At 35.0% G+C, this 18,619-nt stretch overlaps 1 protein-coding gene across 1 annotated transcript; it reads left to right on the top strand.

The window, feature by feature from the left end:
• Nucleotides 1-422: 422 nt before the first annotated feature.
• Nucleotides 423-18,363, top strand: LOC107045960 (autophagy-related protein 13 homolog). The gene is made up of 5 exons (XM_015268389.1): nucleotides 423-452; nucleotides 997-1,345; nucleotides 6,651-6,834; nucleotides 7,719-8,094; nucleotides 16,469-18,363. Exons 1-5 carry the CDS (start codon nucleotides 423-425, stop codon nucleotides 16,682-16,684), a joined length of 1,155 nt encoding a protein of 384 aa, XP_015123875.1. The 3' UTR covers nucleotides 16,685-18,363.
• The last annotated feature ends 256 nt before the right edge of the window (nucleotides 18,364-18,619 follow it).

Below are 18,619 nucleotides of genomic sequence, written 5' to 3'. Positions count from 1 at the left end.
CCCCCCCTCCCTCTTCGCGGTACCATCAAAAATATTGTTGGGAAAAAAAGTGGGGGTTTATTTTACCCTCACCCCCCCGAAAAAAATGGTAGTTCCATTTTAGCCACAAGGGCCATTTTCTCCTCCTCCCCCGCCCCTCTCTCTGAAAGTTCAATTTTTCAGTAAATTCGCTTTTTTTTTACGACATTTTTTCGTTCGTCTTTCCACTGATTCAGTTACTATTACATGTACATATGATGTTTATATTTTATAAATATTGGGGCCCACCAATTATGCACCCTGAAACGGCTGGAGCCTATGGGGCCCTGGGAAATTATCATTTGGTGATACTTCCGCTGTTACCGACAGGGAAGATTTTGATATGGAGCTTCACAATTGGCCGCAAAACGTGGGGGGGTAAAAGGCAATTCACAAGTAACCAGATGTGGAAGACGGGCCTTAACATCCTTAAAGTGAGCGAACTCCCCGTGAGCTCGACCGGAGTAGTTAGCCGAAACAGAGGGTCAACTTGGTGACCCGAGGATTTTTCATCGTTGGTTGTTGGGTTATTTATTAACCCATCGAAAAAATCTCAAACGTCACATTGAAAAATGAATTTTATATCATTAGGGCCGATAAACCGCGATTCTAACCTCGCTTTGCTCGGTTAGATCGCGGTTTTCGGGCCCAATTACATAAAATAGCGTATGTCACACGGCGATAAAAGTATTATCTGGCGAATGTGATTATAAAGCCACATTCACCAGATAATACTTTTATCGCCTGATGACATAATATACTATATCATAATATATCATTCAATGTTGAATAAGAATGGATAAAATTAAATTAATCTAATTGTGAAGACGGAAATTGAAATAAAATAAAATAGTACAAATTGATCTAGTTGAACAATTAATGAACAAATTTGCGACTTTATTCTTTCTGAAATCCATTAAATCTTGAGAAGTTTCTTCCTTGAATCTGTCATCAAAACTTTGATATTGATGTTTCCAGTTCAATCTGGCGGTTCCTGATCTCCCAGAAGTCCTAGCAGAAGCCAAAAGAGTTCTCTGTGGAGAAATAGTGAATTCCTCAATTCCACTCTGCATTGAAATCTCCCTGAGGACAGTGGAAGGTGACACAATGGTCCTAGAGACCTGGAGTCTTGGAGTTTTGCCTGAACAAAGCGACCCCACCATCAGAGTCACCTACACTGTATACAATAGAATGGGAATTTTATTAAAGTCTTTGGTGTCTGTTTCGAGGGTCACACCGGCTTATAAACTAAGTAGACGACAAGGACCTGATTCTTACGTTATTTGCTACAGAATTTATATGGGGGAACCTCAGTTACATACGTTAGGTAAATATAAATACAAATGCAATGTTAGTTCCATATGTTCCTCCATCAGTTGAAAGAATTACCGAATTATCTGCAAATACGAAACAATCACATTTCGGGAAAAAGCATGAACATCCTCAACATCACGAAGACGAAATCATTGATTTCTACTTCCAGATCATTTTCTGATGAATATCTTTGAATCATAAGGACACAGCAAAAATTTTGTGAAGATCATTTTTGCAGAGAAAAGTGAGAGCTGCACTGAGAGGAAATTTTTTTTTGCCAAGTATCCATTTAGTTGAGAGAAGTCTTTATTTCTCCAATGCCGTATTTCTCCAGTCTAGTCATTCCCGGGCAATCCTCATGAGGTTTCAATTATGACAATTATATTGGTCTAGAAGATGATCATGTTAGTTATGACCTTGAGTGAACTTCCTCAGTAATTATCAACATCAAAAAATTAATCGAAATTCTTCCCTCTAGAATATAAGCAATTTAGGAAAAATGAATAATCATTGCAAGAGTTCATCCAAGGTCATATAGTCATAGTCAAGATAGTTATCCTCTAGAGCAACGTGATTGTTATAATTGAAACCTAATCAGACTCGCCTTATTAGAAATACGCTTTTGAAAAAATGAATACTTCTCTCAGCTAACTGAATATTTAGCAAAAATAAGTTTTTTCTCAGTGTATGTGACATGTGGCGCCTGACACACGTCAGATTATTATTTTAATACCAGGGGACTATGGCCCCTGCTCGCTCCGTTCGCCAACTCCCATATGACCCACATAAGGCTGATTCTGACCCTTGTAATCCTTAATCTGACCCTCACGACCCTTAATATGATCCTCGTGACCCTTATTCTGATCCTTATAATCCTTAATCTGACACCTGTGACCCGTAATTTGACCCTCACGACCCTTAATGTGACCCTCGTGACCCTTAATTTTGGAGTCTTAATTTCGAGTACTAACTTTTTATCACCAGAAGTCGATTTGGATTTGTATAATATAGAGAGATTTTTCAGCTTAAGGCTCAATTCCCTTATCTGCCGAAAGTTATCCAAATTGATTTTTTGTTCGATTTTTATCTCGAAATTTAAACTCCATGCCCCGCCACTCAGGGAGACCCAAAAATTCTGAATTGAGAATGACAAAAAAGTAAAAAAATTTCTGAATATTTTGACCGAGCATTTTTAATTAATATTAAGGAATGTTTTCAATAGAGGAGATATGCATAATGTATAATTACCGTGGCAAGTATGATATTGATAACTTAAATTTGCGATTGATGGTGAATTAAATATTTGATAATAAGGGCCTGTGAATTTTCCATTAAGTAAATAATTGTAATTTCTTAAAAGGGATTACTAATTGACCAAATAATCGGCAATCTTTCTACCTGAATGACTGATCAATAAAATAGTTCAGAATTTGAATATTTCAATTGAGGATTACTTAAATGATTCAAAATTTAAGAGTGATGTTAACTAAATGACAGCTTCAAAATTTAACGGTAATTATGATTTATGAATATGGCTATCCTTGCATGGGAGACGAAAGACAAAATAATAAATCCTTGGTACACCGCATTAAGGCGATTGCTCTTTGAAAAAATTTATAATATTTTTAAGAGTTTTTCTATCGCACTTTCCGATGAATTATCAATTACTTACGCCAATCTCCTCCATTGATAATTGTTCTGGCGATCAGCTGTCACTTTTGTCAGGAATTGAAAACCGGAAAATCGTTCTTTCTTCCTTTTTTTCGCCCCCGACCAAAGTGACAGTTTATGGACAGTACAATATTCCATTGAAGAGATTGGTGTGAGTGATTATTAGTTCATCGTAAAAGTGTAATCAAAAAATTCTTAAAAATATTAGAAAATTTTTCAAAGAGCCAACTGATTTATTATTTCGTCTTTCTTCCCCCCATGATGGCGACTGACCGGCCGTCATTTGCCACGGTAATTATACATTATTCATCTCCTCTATTGAACTCATTCCTCACTATTGATTTGAAACGTTCTTTCAAAATGTTCAGAATTTTTTAAACTTTTTTTTCAATCCAAATTCTTAATTTTTGGGGATCTCTGAGTGGCGGAGTGCCGAGTTGAAATTTCGAGATAAAAATCAAACAAAAAAGGCAACCTAGGTAACGTTTGGCAGATAATATAGCCGGGCCCTAAAGGAAATTTTAAAACGGGGCATCATCAGCAATGTAAGCATTCTCACGAGTGCTACAGGAGTCCGACTTCCGATAGAGAGTCGTTTAACTATCTCAGGGTATTGTCAATTATCTCGGGATATTGTCAATGACAGTAAAACCGTGAGAACGCTCATCTAAGCATTTTAGGGGCTGAAGCGTCTCTGAGACCCATCGGTACGATAAAATACGATAGAGGGCCAAAACGATCGAACGTTGGTCTTCCCCTAAAGTCTAGATCCGTGAATACCAAATCCATTTAACTATTCTGTAGTGTAACAGTAGTTTTAGTAGTTAATTATATTCTTATCATAGAAATTGAATCTTTTCGATTGACTCAACCCGATTAGTTCCCCCGTGAGCCAAGTCGTACCGCTAATCAGCTTAAGGGATCATTCTGGTTTAGACACTTAAAAAAAAGGACAATTAAATAAATTTATTTAGGCTTTTATTTATAGAAATAGTAATAATTTATTAAATAAGTCCAGTAAATATGATCTTAAAAAACACAAAAAAAAATTTTTCAACTAATATTTAACTCTTTATATTTATGAAAATGGCCGCCAATTGTAACGTCTCGCGGAATTGACATGTCACTGGCGGCGTTGATATCTCGATGATGGATCATCTGAAATGAAAAAACCAAAAATATTTAGATTCAGTATGAGTGTAGCTCTCTTGCAAAGCAGAATTATAATTATTTATTAATAATTAACAAAATGGCGGACATGTAAAAAAAAAACCTGAAAAACGCGTTTTTTTTGCGTTTTTCGCGTGAAAAAAAAATAGTAAAAATTAAAATTTTAATATAATTCTGCTTTACTGGAGAGCTATTTATGTGGAGAATATGTGGTTAAAATTTCAAGAGAATCGGTTCAGTGGTTACGGAGAAATCACCGCCGCCGACCGGAAAAATGTAGTTTTGAGAAAAACGCGTTTAAAGATTTTTTTAGTGAAAAATCATGAAAAAATCTTACCTTCACTTAATCTGCAATGCCTGCACCGTACAAAATGCCTTCAGCCTGCTCAAAATTTTCATTTTCTTCCAGTCTAGCCTTCTTTTGCTCAGTTCTGGCCTCTTTGGAAGACTGGGAGCTGCTGTTCGATGTACATCGAAAGTCGCATCTTTCGATTTTTTTAATTTTTCAGCCGACTTACTTCTTTCACGACTTCCGCGTTTATCACTGTGCTGGTTTCCTTGAAACTTGCGTTTTTTACCTGGTCTACCAGGACGGGATTTTCCGTATTTTGTAGATTTTTGGTCCATAATGAAAAATAGTGTGCGTACTGATGTTGCTTGTTCAACCTCGGAGAGAAAACTGATGCCGCTTCTCAAAAATCTAACGAAAACCGAACTGAGCAGCTGTTTGAATGAATGGAAACAGAAAGCGGATTAGACAAGAGACGGGTCGGCCGAGCGCGCACAGGTAGTAAGAGGGCTGCAGGTCAGTTGCGTCCCGCGGTCAAGAAAATGTCCGAGTTAGTCATAGTTAGACATCTCCAAATATTCTAAAAAATTTACACAATACTTTTGAATGTGTATCCTTTCCGAAAATGAAAAAAAAAATCGATTTTTGAAAAATTTTAAACCAGAATGATCCCTTAAGGGGTAACAGAAGGCCACCGTTTCCTCGAAATTTTCAAATAAATTTCCTGCACAAAGTTATTAATATTTTTCGAACCCAGTGTACATTGATCTTCATGATCACCTCTTGGAGATTAATATGCTTCGATTTGTAAAAATGTCGATAACTTTCGTCAGGAAATTTGTTCAAAAATTTGGAAAATTAATTGCATTCTGTTACCCCTTAAGGGGAGACTACTATGAGTTTTAAAAATTGCGAACTATTGGAGTGAACTTTCTCATGCATTGAAGATCGATTATATATGTCTAAATACGAATAATTATTTCAAAAAAATTAATTGCTTATTGTTCGTTTGCCCCACAGACGCTTAAAATGTTGAACATAGTCCAGGGCCTCCAATTTTTGAGCTGCAGTTTTTTTTTCAAAATTTTTCAAAAAAAAAAGTGTGCAATAACAGTTACGAATTAGTTTTTTGAAATTCGACTCCTATACAGCTAATTTCGTCTTGTTTAATAAAAAAAATTGTGTCATTCATGTAAAATAGGCAGAAAAATTATCCTAAAAATATTAAAAATATATTCCCGATTCTTTCAAAAACATTTTTCGGGCTATTTTACATGAATGGTGCAATTTTTTCTTAAAAAAAACGAAATTAGCTGTGTGGGAGTTGAGTTTCACAAAAATGATCCATAATTGTTAGCGCACACATTTTTTCTGAAATTTTGAAAAAAAAAACTTGTATTTTTAACATTTTAAGCGTCTGCGGGGCAAACGAACACTAGACAATCAATTTTTTTGCGCTAATTACTTATTTTTCGACATATATAATCCATCTTCAATGTGTGAAAAATTTAATTCCAATAGCCTGCCACTTTAAAAACTCAAAGTAGTCTCCCCTTAACGGGTCAACTTGGCGACCCACGGGTTATAGAGGGTCAAACACAGAAACCTCTTAAATCCCAAACGTCGCAGCTGCAAAACAGTCCTTATGAATATCTCCATATGTTTCTCAGATTCAAGAAAATTCAATAAACACTGAATTGGTTTCTCACATTCTTTCAATTGTTTGATGTTTCCCTTGGATATCTGATTAGAGAAATACCTTAATATCTAATAGAGATAAAGAATTTTCTGTGGAGGCATTTTCTGAGCTATCACTTCAATCTGCAAGGAAGGTATTTACAAAAATTCTTCTATCTCCTTTAGATTCGAAGATATTTACTAAAAACTGAATTTATTTTGTTTTATTCTTTCAATTTTTCACTGTTTTATTTTGAGATCAGTTTTCACTCCCTATCGTCAAATCTAATGGTAAATAGCAAATTTATTCTCACGACATTTTGATATCTCTATTAGATTCAACGACATTCAGGGAATTCACTTATTCTAATACTGAGTTTAAATAACTTGTTGTCTTACTTATATAAGGATAGAATAATACAGAATGACTGATAATATTTCAATTAGTAATTAGGCAGCTGATATTAAATCTCTGGAATTAAGAAGTAAATAATGTTGTTTTTGTTTGCAGGAGATAATTATAAACACGTTAGAGTAGGCCAATTATGTACACCAGTTGGTACGATACATTTATCAGTGTCATACAGAACCAAAATGACGATATCACCGACTCACACCAGTAGAGACTCCATTATGCTCAAGAGTGATCATTTTCATTCAGATTTAAGTCCTAGGCATGCTAGATATCAACAAAGGTAAATAAAATCAGCAATCAATGAATCAGCATTATATTTCGATTAATATATTGAGAGAAACATGTCACGAGACAATTTTTTCGGTATAAATCCAACGGTTATTTTAAAATTTATACAGAATACTGCGAACATTATGTCTCTTTCTGTGAACATGATGTGATTTCTAATTGTTGAATTATCTCGGTAATGAAGGGTGTTACGAAAAAATGTTAAAAGATCTTTTTGTAGAATTGTCCAGGCCTACAAAAAAAAAGTCTGTTGATATTTTTTTCTAACCTTAACGGTTCCTGCAATATATGTAATAACTCAAGGAATTATTTTTCTTCATCAATTGGTTATCAGTTGCTGAATTATCTTTTTCGTGAATGTTCTTACCAGGGATGGCCTTCAATATTATATTTCTTCAATATAAAAAGGATTTGCGACTTGCATTGATAAATGTTCAAGTACACTTATCAAAATTTAAAAATAATATAATATTTTTGATGATGAAGTAAATATTTGATAATATAGAACTGTAAATTTTCCATTAAGTGAATATTTCTAATTTATTAAAAGGGATTATGGATTAACCAAATAATCGGCAATCTTCCTACCTAAATTATTGATTATTAATAAAATAGTTACAATTTGAATATTTAAATTCATGATTACTTGAATAATTAAAAGTTTACGAGTGATGTTAACTAATTGACGGTTTCAAAATTTAAGGGCAATTATGATTCGTGAATATGGCTATCCCTGGATTTTATACAGAAATATAGTAAGTTTCTTGTAGAAAATTTTTAATCGAGGGAAAAAAAAATTGGTATTGTTTTATAAACCCTCCCCTGTCCAACATATTCACAAAAAAGAATCTCGTAAATTGTCGTCTCTCTTTTCAGTGAAGAAATATCAAAATCATTGAGTGATACAATAAAAGTGGGAGCATTTGTGATAAATAAGCAAGTAGTAGTGAACGAAGAGGACCTGGTGATACCCGATGTCCCATTCAGTTCACTCCTGACACCTAGACAAACATCACCACCACCAGGACCACCAGCCGAGACAGCAAGTGTACCTACTTGTGCCACCACAGCATCCCCACCTGTTTTAGCTCCTTCTGCCAGCAGCATCGGTGCAATAACCTCTGATAGTCATAACGGAAATGAGAAAACTGTCTTTGACAATGTCACGTCGAAATGCAACTCCAGGAATGGATCCAGACGGAGCAGCTGCTCCATCACCAGTGCCAATGACGATTTCATTATGGTAGACTTGGTAATTACGCTATTATGCTCAGATTTGCCACTTTAATTTGTTTCTTTTTTTTTTGGGGGCACTTTTTGAGCTGTTTGAACTAATTCCTATCATTTTGCACTTTTACTTCGAGGTTGACTAATTTTCTGAAGGAAGACCTGTGAAATTTGAAAGTCCCTGCATTTTGTGGCAATGAAGCTAAGAGTTTTCGATATTTATTAAGGTCATCAAAAAAGTAGAAAAAGAGGAAACTCCGAGAAGTTTCAAGTCCCGCAAGGGGTTGAAACAGGTGTTATGTTCAGAGATGTTGAGTATCGCAGGACAACTTTTTATATTTTAAATTAAATGCTCTCGAAAAATAATTCAAGAATTATCAATAAAAGAATAATCTGAAGGATTGTCTTTCATCTCTTTTAGTTTTTATTATAAGGACGACGATATGCAGTCCTTTTCAGGCGTGAAAATTAGTTCAAGTTTCTGTTCAGAATTGACAGATTAATTTGATTTATTCTATTTATTTACTCGGTTTCAAAATTTTTACACATTTGATATTTAGTTGTTTAGACGTTTTTAGATTCAGAAGGTTGCAATTTTAACGGAACATAAATTTGATGGACGAAATTTTAACATAATTATTATGAAAGATTTTACAGTGATTATTCGCTTTCTAATAATGGATGTAGATTTTACAATTATATTGAAAAATATTCAACACTGTAACTAATATATGAATTCTTCGGTAAACTAATGATTTCATCACCAGCAACGAAACCATATGGCGCTACTTTCAATTAGCCTACATTCTTCCACTCTTAGATAAGTAATAAAAGTTTTCGTAGAATTGAAGAGTTTTAAAATAATTAGGCCGCTATGAAACGCGAAATAAAATATTGAAGGTCCCTTATATTCAAGAAAAGACACTGTTCTCAATTTAAGGATACAGTATCTCTACGCAAACGCGCCCGATAGCTATCTACTATTAATTCGATAGGTTACCACGCATAGTATCGACTTAAGCTAATTACTACATGGAAAGAAACGCGAAGGTAGATCGATTTTAGGAACATTTTCCACCAATAGTTCAATAATTTCGCGATCACTAAGGAATTTGAATTTCTCTTAAAGGATGGGAAGCCCCCTTTAAGACAACCACTCGGGACGAGGAATGATAAACGACTGATTTAATTTATGATTTCAATTATGGAATTGAGCGATGACCCACTAAATTGTGTGGTGCAAAGTTTGTTTTTTCCGCTGATCAGTTAGCAACAGCATGGGCTGTGCTGTCGTCAATTTCGTAAACTTTGCGGGTGGCAAATGTATGTTGAGGAAGTAAAATTGAGAAATGAAGACGGAATGTCGGCAATTTCTCAATTTTATTATACGGATTTTACAACAATGATGAATTCTTAATAAAATAATTCAAAAATTATTTTTGGACATTACACGGGTCAAAACATTAAAAATCCTTAAAATGCCTCAACTTTTAATCGATTCAGCTAAAATTTAGTTTACTGATGATTCATCTGCACACAAATGATAAGTGGGAAATTGCTTTCGCCACAACATAATCAATATATTTTTGCTAATAAGTTATCAATTTGCTACCGAATGGAATTTCTATGACGACGTATTTTTAATTGAATTGAATGATTCATTGAATTTAACATTGCCTCAAGGTTGGCAGCCAATATTGTCTCGACGTTCAAATTTTTTACCTTTCCCTGAGTATTGGTTTCAAAATAAATTTTTTCAACAACAGATGATGCAATCAATCTCATGATCGAACTCGGTCAAGATGGCATTGGGAAAAATATGTTAAATCACAATTGGATTCATTAAAACAATTATTCTTTCAGTTATCGTTGAAAAACATGTAATATTTTTATGACTTTTCAATCTCTTTTCACTACCTTCAAAATAAAGAAATTAATTGAACAATATCAACCGCATAAGAGAAAGCAAGTCAATGAGAATCACAATGCAAATCAGAGATATTACAACCTGAAATAGAAGCACCTCGTCAAACTGAACACGCGCTAAACAATTTCTGAGAAAAATTAGTTCGAGAAATGCACCAACCAAAAGAATCAATTCCACCACAAATAACATATTACAAAAATATTCAAATTACTATCAAGCGTTGATTTTGAAAATAATACCTGATATACTAACCCTTCGAGGCATAAATTTTTTCAAATTTTTGCAGTAAATATGAATACATTGCTCCAAATGTGGATGTTAGATATGAAATTGCTCCACTATACATATGGATGAAAGCTCAATAGATTTGGAATTTCGACACTTGGACCATTTTTTAAGTTTTGACCCTTTTTGATCCCTTGGCTATCTTGAAATTCTTCGTAGTTTGCTCCTTTCCTCTATTTTGAGGCTTTTCACAAAAGGGCCAAGAGCTCTCCCTCTCAGGTTGATGGTTGCAAAATATTCTAGTTCAATTAGAGATTCAAGCACTTGTATGATTTTCAATGGTTTGACCCTTTCCGCGTCCTTATGCTTCTTAAGCTTTTTTCATTTTTTTCCAATGGTTACAAAATCTAAGCACTTTCAATTTTCCCGGCGGTCTCTTCTTAATAAAGGATATCCAAGTGGATTTTACCGTTTTCTTTTGGCGATTTTCAATGATCAATTTTGTCAATTGAATTGTGTGGGAAAAATTTGAAAAAATTCAAGAATAACACGGTACAACAAAATAAGGTCAAGTTGTTTACCGAAGATGAAATTTACACCACTTATAGATTTTTGCACGCTGAATCCAACGGTTTTTGCAAAATTCCTGTAGCACGTCAGATTTTAGAGAAAAAAAATGTTAAAGTTGTGAAATTTGTCAAAAATGAACTTTTTCAAAAAATTCTAATTCAATGAATTTTCGACAGAATTGAATGGAAAAAAATAGCAGAGTATAGTTGAAAAATTATTTCATCCGTTAGAATAAACCTCTTCCAATTCCGCGGCGTAATTTCACTGCAAAAAAATCCTAAAATTCATAAATTTGGTTGAATTAACTATTGATTACGTGAACTCTCGAAAGTTAGCTTCGTATATATTTCTAACCCCCTGGAATTTATTCAATAAGCACGTGGTTATTTTTGCAGACTCACGGTTATGGAAATAAACTGTGAGGAGGTTTTTAATGAATTTCTCAGTTGGGATTGATATTGGTCGCCGGTTGAAAGATAAATCGTCATTGTGGAATTACCATTGGGAGGTTGAAACGTTGAATATGAGGCATTTTCTCTCTATCATCCAGCGTAAAATTGGCTTACATGCACTATTTTATTTTATTTTTTATACGAAGGATCCCCAAAGACCCCAGGATGACAATTCCATGTCCCTCATAGTTTATGCGGTTTCTGGACTGTTTCATTGGTCATGCAAATTTACTTTCCAACTTGACTCCCCTCCTGACCCAGAATTTTCATCGGCTGGAATCATCCCTGAATTTTTTTATCGTGTGTGTGTCACTAGCTTTATTTCCTATTGTCACATTAATTTTCTGCGCAAAAAATTACAGTAAATCAAGTTTCTGAAATAAATTTTCTCGTCTCATTATGTCTCTCGTCTCGTTTGTCTCGTCTCGTCTCGTTTCTCTCGCGTCTCGCGGCATCACTACAATAAAAAGAGGGCTGGAAAAATTCCTTAGTTGACAAGTTGTGTATTTTGATAACTTTATCCCACAGAATTGATGCCAGATAGGGAAGGAACAGAAAAATTCATAAAAGTCAAGCGGGAGAGATGAGTGGAGCGAGTGGAGAGACGACTAGAGTGACGGTAGGAGGTAAGCGGAAGGGGCAAATGGAGAGATTACAAACTTTGATTACAAGATTTCAAGACCCTAGCCATCGACTGACTTGCCTTTTGCGTTTGAATCTCCCTGCACGTCTCCCCATTTGACCCGTCTAGGAATTCACTTTTCTCACCCGTTTAACCTTTGTAATCGCAACCCTTCCGCTTGACCCTTGTCGTCACTCCATATTCGTTCCATCCAATTTAACAGAAGAATTTCGGGGAGAAACCCATGAGCAACTTCAGGATTGAACTGTCTTCTCTAACAGTTCGCAATTTCCTTAGAAATGTCGTAAAAATGTAAAAACTCACCCGATTCATTCTGTTACGTTTGTGCACAATTCATCTCTACATCACAGAGGAGAAATATCACCCCTGCTGTGAAGGAAGCCTATGAGATCGTGTTCAGCCGATCCATGTGTAACCAGGACAAACCCTGGACTCCATCAATGTGCTGCTGCTCTTATCGCGTCCTGCTACAGGTATCAGTGAAAACCAGGGAGATGAAACTTGCGTTCAATGTCCCAGCGATATGGAGAGAACAGTATGATCACATCACAGACTGTTATTTTTGCTTGACAAACACATACGGATATTCTCGTAAAAATAAGAAGACTCCAATATCCAACCGTAAAATCATTGGATCCACCATCATTTTCGGCGATGGTACCTGTATTTCAAGGGAAGAAGGATACAACATCGGTGGACACGCCTGTTGTTGCAGAAGCACCTGTGTGCACCGACACAGGCGACACAGAAGACATTTCCAAAGACGAAAATTACATAGAAGAAGTACCATCGGTATTAATGAAACCAGGTCTCATGACCCTAGGGCAGCTGAATGATCTTGCTAGGGACTTGAACCTCACGAAGGGAAGATCGGAGTACATGGGTTCGGTTCTCAAAGAATTCAACGTCTTAGAACCTAGGGTTACTACCAGCCATTTCCGTCATCGAGATCAGACCTTTCGTGAGTATTTCGTGGAAGAGGAAGAGCTTTTCTATTGCTCCAATGTGGATGGCCTTATGAAAAGTCTGGGGCATGATCATCAGCCAGAGGCTTGGCGCCTCTTCATCGATTTCTCTCGCACCAATTTAAAGGCTGTACTCCTTCACATTGGCAATATTTACCCTTCTGTGCCTGTTGCGTACTCTACGTCATTGGGAGAGAACCATGCAAACGTGCAACTCCTCCTTGATGAGATTCAGTACAGGGAATACAAGTGGCTCATCTGTGCTGATCTGAAGATGATCGCACTTGTCATGGGGATGCAACTGGGATTCACAAAATACAGCTGCTTTCTGTGCCATTGGGACAGTCGGGACAGAGAGAACCAATATAAAACTAAGGAATGGCCGCGACGCGATGAATTCATACCTGGTAATCGGAATATTGTTGGGGAGCGACTCACTGAATCAGAGAAAATCTGTTTACCTCCTTTGCACATAAAACTTGGAGTCATCTCGAGCTTCATGAAAAGACTCCAGAAGGACGGACCAGCATTTGCCTATTTAAAAACTCTCTTTCCAAAATTGAGTGACGCCAAAATTAAAGCAGGAGTTTTTGTTGGCCCACAAATCCGCAAGTTAATTGAAAATGATAAAGATTTCGAGAAAACCCTGAATCAGATTGAGCTGAAAACATGGCGCTCACTGGAGAAAGTCTTGTCTGAGTTCCTTGGAAGCCGTCGTTTACCACACTACCGACGAATTGTGCAACAGATGCTTGTGAATTTTTAGTAAATGAGGATTACCATGTCTCTGAAAATTTACTTCTTATATTCCCATCTAGATTTTTTTCCGGAGAAGCTAGTCGACGTCAGCGAAGAACACGGAGAACGATTCCACCAGGGCATCGCAACAATGGAAAAGCGATATCAAGGAAAGTCCATACTCCATATGTTGGGAGATTATTGCTGGAGTTTAATGAGCGATGATGATACGGAGCACAAACGCAAATCCTACAGGATCTCTTTTCAGAACGCTGAAAATGTAAAACGACGAAAAACTTGTTGATGACAATTTTTCATATTCAATGTTCAAAACTCGTTTCTTCTTCTTCTGTGATTAAATGCAAAACCCCTTTCCTCAACTCTTACCCTTGACTTTACTCTTATTCTTTACTTTGATGCTTACTTTTACTTTTACTTATGCTTTATAGCTAGTTTTGAAACTTCACCCTGATGTAGTCTCAAATTCTATCCTGATGGTACACTAGCATTCATCACTCTGATGCGATTTTGATGAATTTTGATGGATCACCGTGAATACCTGAGGCTTCATTTAATGAAATACATACAAAAGTATTCATTTCTTTATGAGAGAATTTATTTTCAAAATATAACGGTAATTTCTCGAGTAATAAATTGAATTACATACAAAAAATGAAGTTAGAGACATACAAACTATGAATAGAAATCCCAAAATAGATATTGTTGATAGAAATTAGGTTCAGAAGAAGGGAAAATGTGGGAAGTAAGTCGGCATGTCTGCTGAACCAATCCAGGGGATATAAACTATGAGGGACATGGAACTGTCATCCTGGGGGCTTCGTGGGTCCTCATCGTATTTATGCAGTAAGACCTTATGATGAATAAAATAGTAAATGGACGCAAATGTGGGTGTGAGCAATCCTCCAATAGGTGATAGAAAGAAAATACCTCGCATTTCACGTTTCACCCTCCCAACGGTAGTTCCCGGATTCACAATTTCTCTCTTAAAAGGCGGCCTATATCACTTCACACTGAGAAGTCCACTCAAAAACCTTCTCACAGTTCATTTTTATAACCTTGAGCCTTTAAAAAAATAACCACGTGCTTATTGAATAAATTCCAGGGGGTTAGAAATCTATACGAAGCCAACTTCCGAGAGTTCACGTAATCAACAGTTAATTCAACCAAATTTATGAATTTTAGGATTTTTTTGCAGCGGAATCACGCCGCGGAATTGGAAGAGGTTTATTCTAACGGATAAAATAATATTTCAACTATACTCTGCTATTTTTTTCCATTCAATTCTGTTGAAAATTCATTGAATTAGAATTTTTTGAAAATGTTCATTTTTGACAAATTTCACAACTTTAACATTTTTTTCTCTAAAACCTGACGTGCTGGAGGAATTTTGCAAAAACCGTTGGATTCAGCGTGCAAAAATCTATAAGTGGTGTAAATTTCATCTTTGGTAAAAAACTTGACCTTATTTTGTTGTACCGTGTAATCGTAGCGTTTTTTTAGTCACAATTTCCAAAAAATTAGTCGTTTAAACATTCCGTTCTTATAGATAAATAATTGAAAATTATTAAACTATCGGAGTTGCATTTTTTTGCGTAAAAATTAATTTGATGAAATTTTAAATATTAAGGGGAGGTTTACCTAGAGAGAAAAACTTTTGCGTTTTTCGAGGAAAAAACTTCAAACCCTCAGGAATACGATTTTGTAGAACTCTGATGTTTAACTACAATTGTTGAAAAGAAATTAACGAAAAACAATGGCCAAAGTACCTGGATATCCTTAATTTTTCATTAAATGTAATTTTCACGGTGATTCAATAGTGGAGTAGTTTACATAGTGATATCTTGGTAAGGAGTGGTTTGGAAAAAAAATTGTCGAGAGACATTTTTTGTAGTAAAGTTTGCGAATCACAAAAAAAGGCTTTTGAAAGTTTTGCCGAAAGTCGATGGTTGTCGAGAATAATTTACAATTGTTAAGAAATGGAATATGTTTCGCTGGTTAGGAAATTATGTGTGGATTTGAAAAAGTGTATTATGAAAATATCTCGATAGTATGATAATTGAAAAATACATCTGAGAAGAAATTTTTTTTCGAAAAATTTTCTAACTACAAAAAATGTCTTCTGCTCTTTCTCCTGAAGTTGACCTAATCATTGAGATAATTCAGAATTTAGGAAAAGTGCAATGATTTTTTGTAGATTAGGAGATGCTGAGTAATCCTTTTCCTAGATACGATAATTTCCAATAGGAAAGGTCTAATATTTTTGTCTGAAATTGATTATTGTGTGAGTTGATTGACAGGAAAAAAGATATTTTTCTAACGAATGAATGAATTCTCGTGGATTTGGAGGACTTAATTTAAATATCTCGATATGTATTGATCCTACGAAAAAAATCTCTGCAGACAGTTTCTATAGCTTACAAAATTCCTAATAACAATGATTTTAGACATTTTTTTCTAGAACCGATAATTATGGCGATAATGGAGAAGCAGTGAAATTCGTCGGATCGTCACGAGTATTCACTTGAAAACAATGAAGTGAATGTCTGATGATCTGATTATCGCCATAAATTGCTAGGAAAAATGACAGCGATCATTTTCTTCGGGAATTTCATTATTTTCAAAAAATGGTAATTTGAAATTTATGGAATTGAAAAATCATGAAAAGACCCATGAAGAATTAATACCAGAGTTGAAGTACGACTTAGAAAATCAATGGGTAAAATGTAAAACTACTGCCATTACTGAATCTCCAACTCTTCTATTTTGGTCAAATGACTAGATATTAAAATATTTAGTTCCATGCACTTTTTGATCTCAACCGCGAGAATATTTGTTTAAAATAATTTCTTATTCTCCAGAAAACTCCATTCGCTGGAACAAATACAAACAGTGATCTGGGTGCCTTCTACAGGGAATGCCAGAGTGCCCCTCAGCTGCAGGCATTCACGGAGGAGCGAACATTAGGAGAACAAGTTGGAGACTTGACGAAACAGTTGGAGACGTTCGAAACGAATATGCATAAATACGAGGACATCCTCACCTCACTGTGTCAATCTGAAAACAATAATCAGTGAGGGGAAGAATTAGGAATTATTATCACTTTGTCAGACTGAGCTTCTCACTTATTACGAAGCAAAAATGAGGTTTTTTAGATTTAGTGGAAAATAGGAGATGAGTCGGGACTTTTGAATTTCGCAAATATCTTGAAGTCTATGCTGATAGAAGATTTTAATTTTATTGAGATGTTTTTTTTTTTTTGAAACAAGTATTATTTTGGTGAAAAAATTTCGATTCAATAAGATTTTAGGGTAAATATCAATCATTTCTTTTTGAGATACGTTTCTTTTATTGAAATGAAAGAATACTCACAATCAAGTGAGAATGAGAATGTTCAATTATTTTTAACCTAAAATGATCAGCCATCTAGGGATTTTCATTTGCATAGAAGATGGATTAATAAGTCACTCGAATTTTGTCCCCTCGAATAAAGATGATCTTTGAATTGCGATTTTATATGTCACATTAAACAGACTTTGTGTTTTTCCAATCTTTTATCAAATTATCATCATCTAGGGTTTTGGTATCTAAAATTGATGGGATTTATTTCTGGTAAGAAAATACAAATTAGCTTCGTTTTCTGGGGAAGCTGAAAGATTCCTTGAAATATAATTTTAAGCAGAAAAAATGCTTACCATTGGGTAGAACGAATTGAATTGAATTCTAAAGCAGCTTTGTTTTTCCTCCCAGAATATATCTCGAAAAGACGCAATTGATATTCGCGGTAAAATCGTATCGGTTTGAAAATTATCAACCGGATGATGGTTTCAAAACAAATTATCTTGATGAATTTTTTTTTTTCTTAGTATAGTGGGTTTACATTTTTCTTTAAGGGGTAACGGAAGCCGTCGCAAAAGTGATTATAGAATCAATTGTGGACTGAGTAGTTTTAACAATAAATGTCAGAAGACACTTTTCCTAAAACATTTGTGGACGTCCGCATGAAAAGGGACCACTTTGTCGATATGGAGTTATGTATACTCTGATAATATTTATAACATTCTGCACATTTTGAACCCAAAATGATCCTCATAGGGTGAAAAATGCCGTCGCCGGAGCAGATGAAAAAAACACTTTAACATGAGTGTAAATGGGAGTTGCTGAGACAAAAACGTGAATATCTCGGAAACTAGAATCGACAAAGTGGTCCCTTTTCATGTGGACGTCCGCATTTAATGATTTACAAAAATGGTCTTCTGACATTTTCTCCTCAACCCACTAATATCTGAGATATTCGCGTAATAAATCATGAAATTAAATTCTCTGTTTCATCTCTTGTTGGTTCCCACAGAGTTGCTACTTGCTTAAATCAGCTTTTTTGCACAAACGTTTTGATAAACTAAACGAATCCCCGAGATTTCCCAATAAAAGAAACCAAAAAGTTGAAACAATTGGCCTTCGATTGGATATCGAAAAAATTTATTTATTGCAAAGTTGTTTATATTTTTTTTTGTTGGAAGAGGGAGTGTTCTGCTTGTTGCCTTTGCGAAATTGAATCAATTAAGAATAAATTAATCGAGATGTACACACGAGGGATAAAGTGCTTTGCTACAAATATATATTTGTAGTTTTCACTGTCATTGGATTAAAGATAAATTATTGCCTGTATATAATGTAAATTACGTTTGTTGTAATGTTCATTATTGATTGTAATAGTAATATTATTTTCTTTTTAAAATCATACTTATTAATTATATGAGGATTGGTTCATTAATTACTATTTCAAAACTTTCCCTTTCATTTTTTAGAACCCCGGAAAAATTGCGCTCATATCATCATTTATCATCAAGATACCTCGTTTATTATCGATTGTAGAAAAAAAAATCCAGAAAACTATCGTTTGAAAATTCCAGAATCTACAAAGGTTTTTTCAACTTTTTCCTAATCTCCATAATTATCGGGTTAAGTGCAATGTTAACAAGAGACTTATATAGAATCAGAGTAATATGATA

Source organism: Diachasma alloeum, unplaced genomic scaffold, assembly GCF_001412515.2.
Source record: "Diachasma alloeum isolate Michigan unplaced genomic scaffold, Dall2.0 Dall_scaffold_01143, whole genome shotgun sequence".
Lineage (NCBI taxonomy): Eukaryota > Metazoa > Arthropoda > Insecta > Hymenoptera > Braconidae > Diachasma > Diachasma alloeum.
The sequence above is the reverse complement of the archived record's forward strand: the minus strand, read 5'-3'. Positions and strand labels throughout refer to the sequence as shown.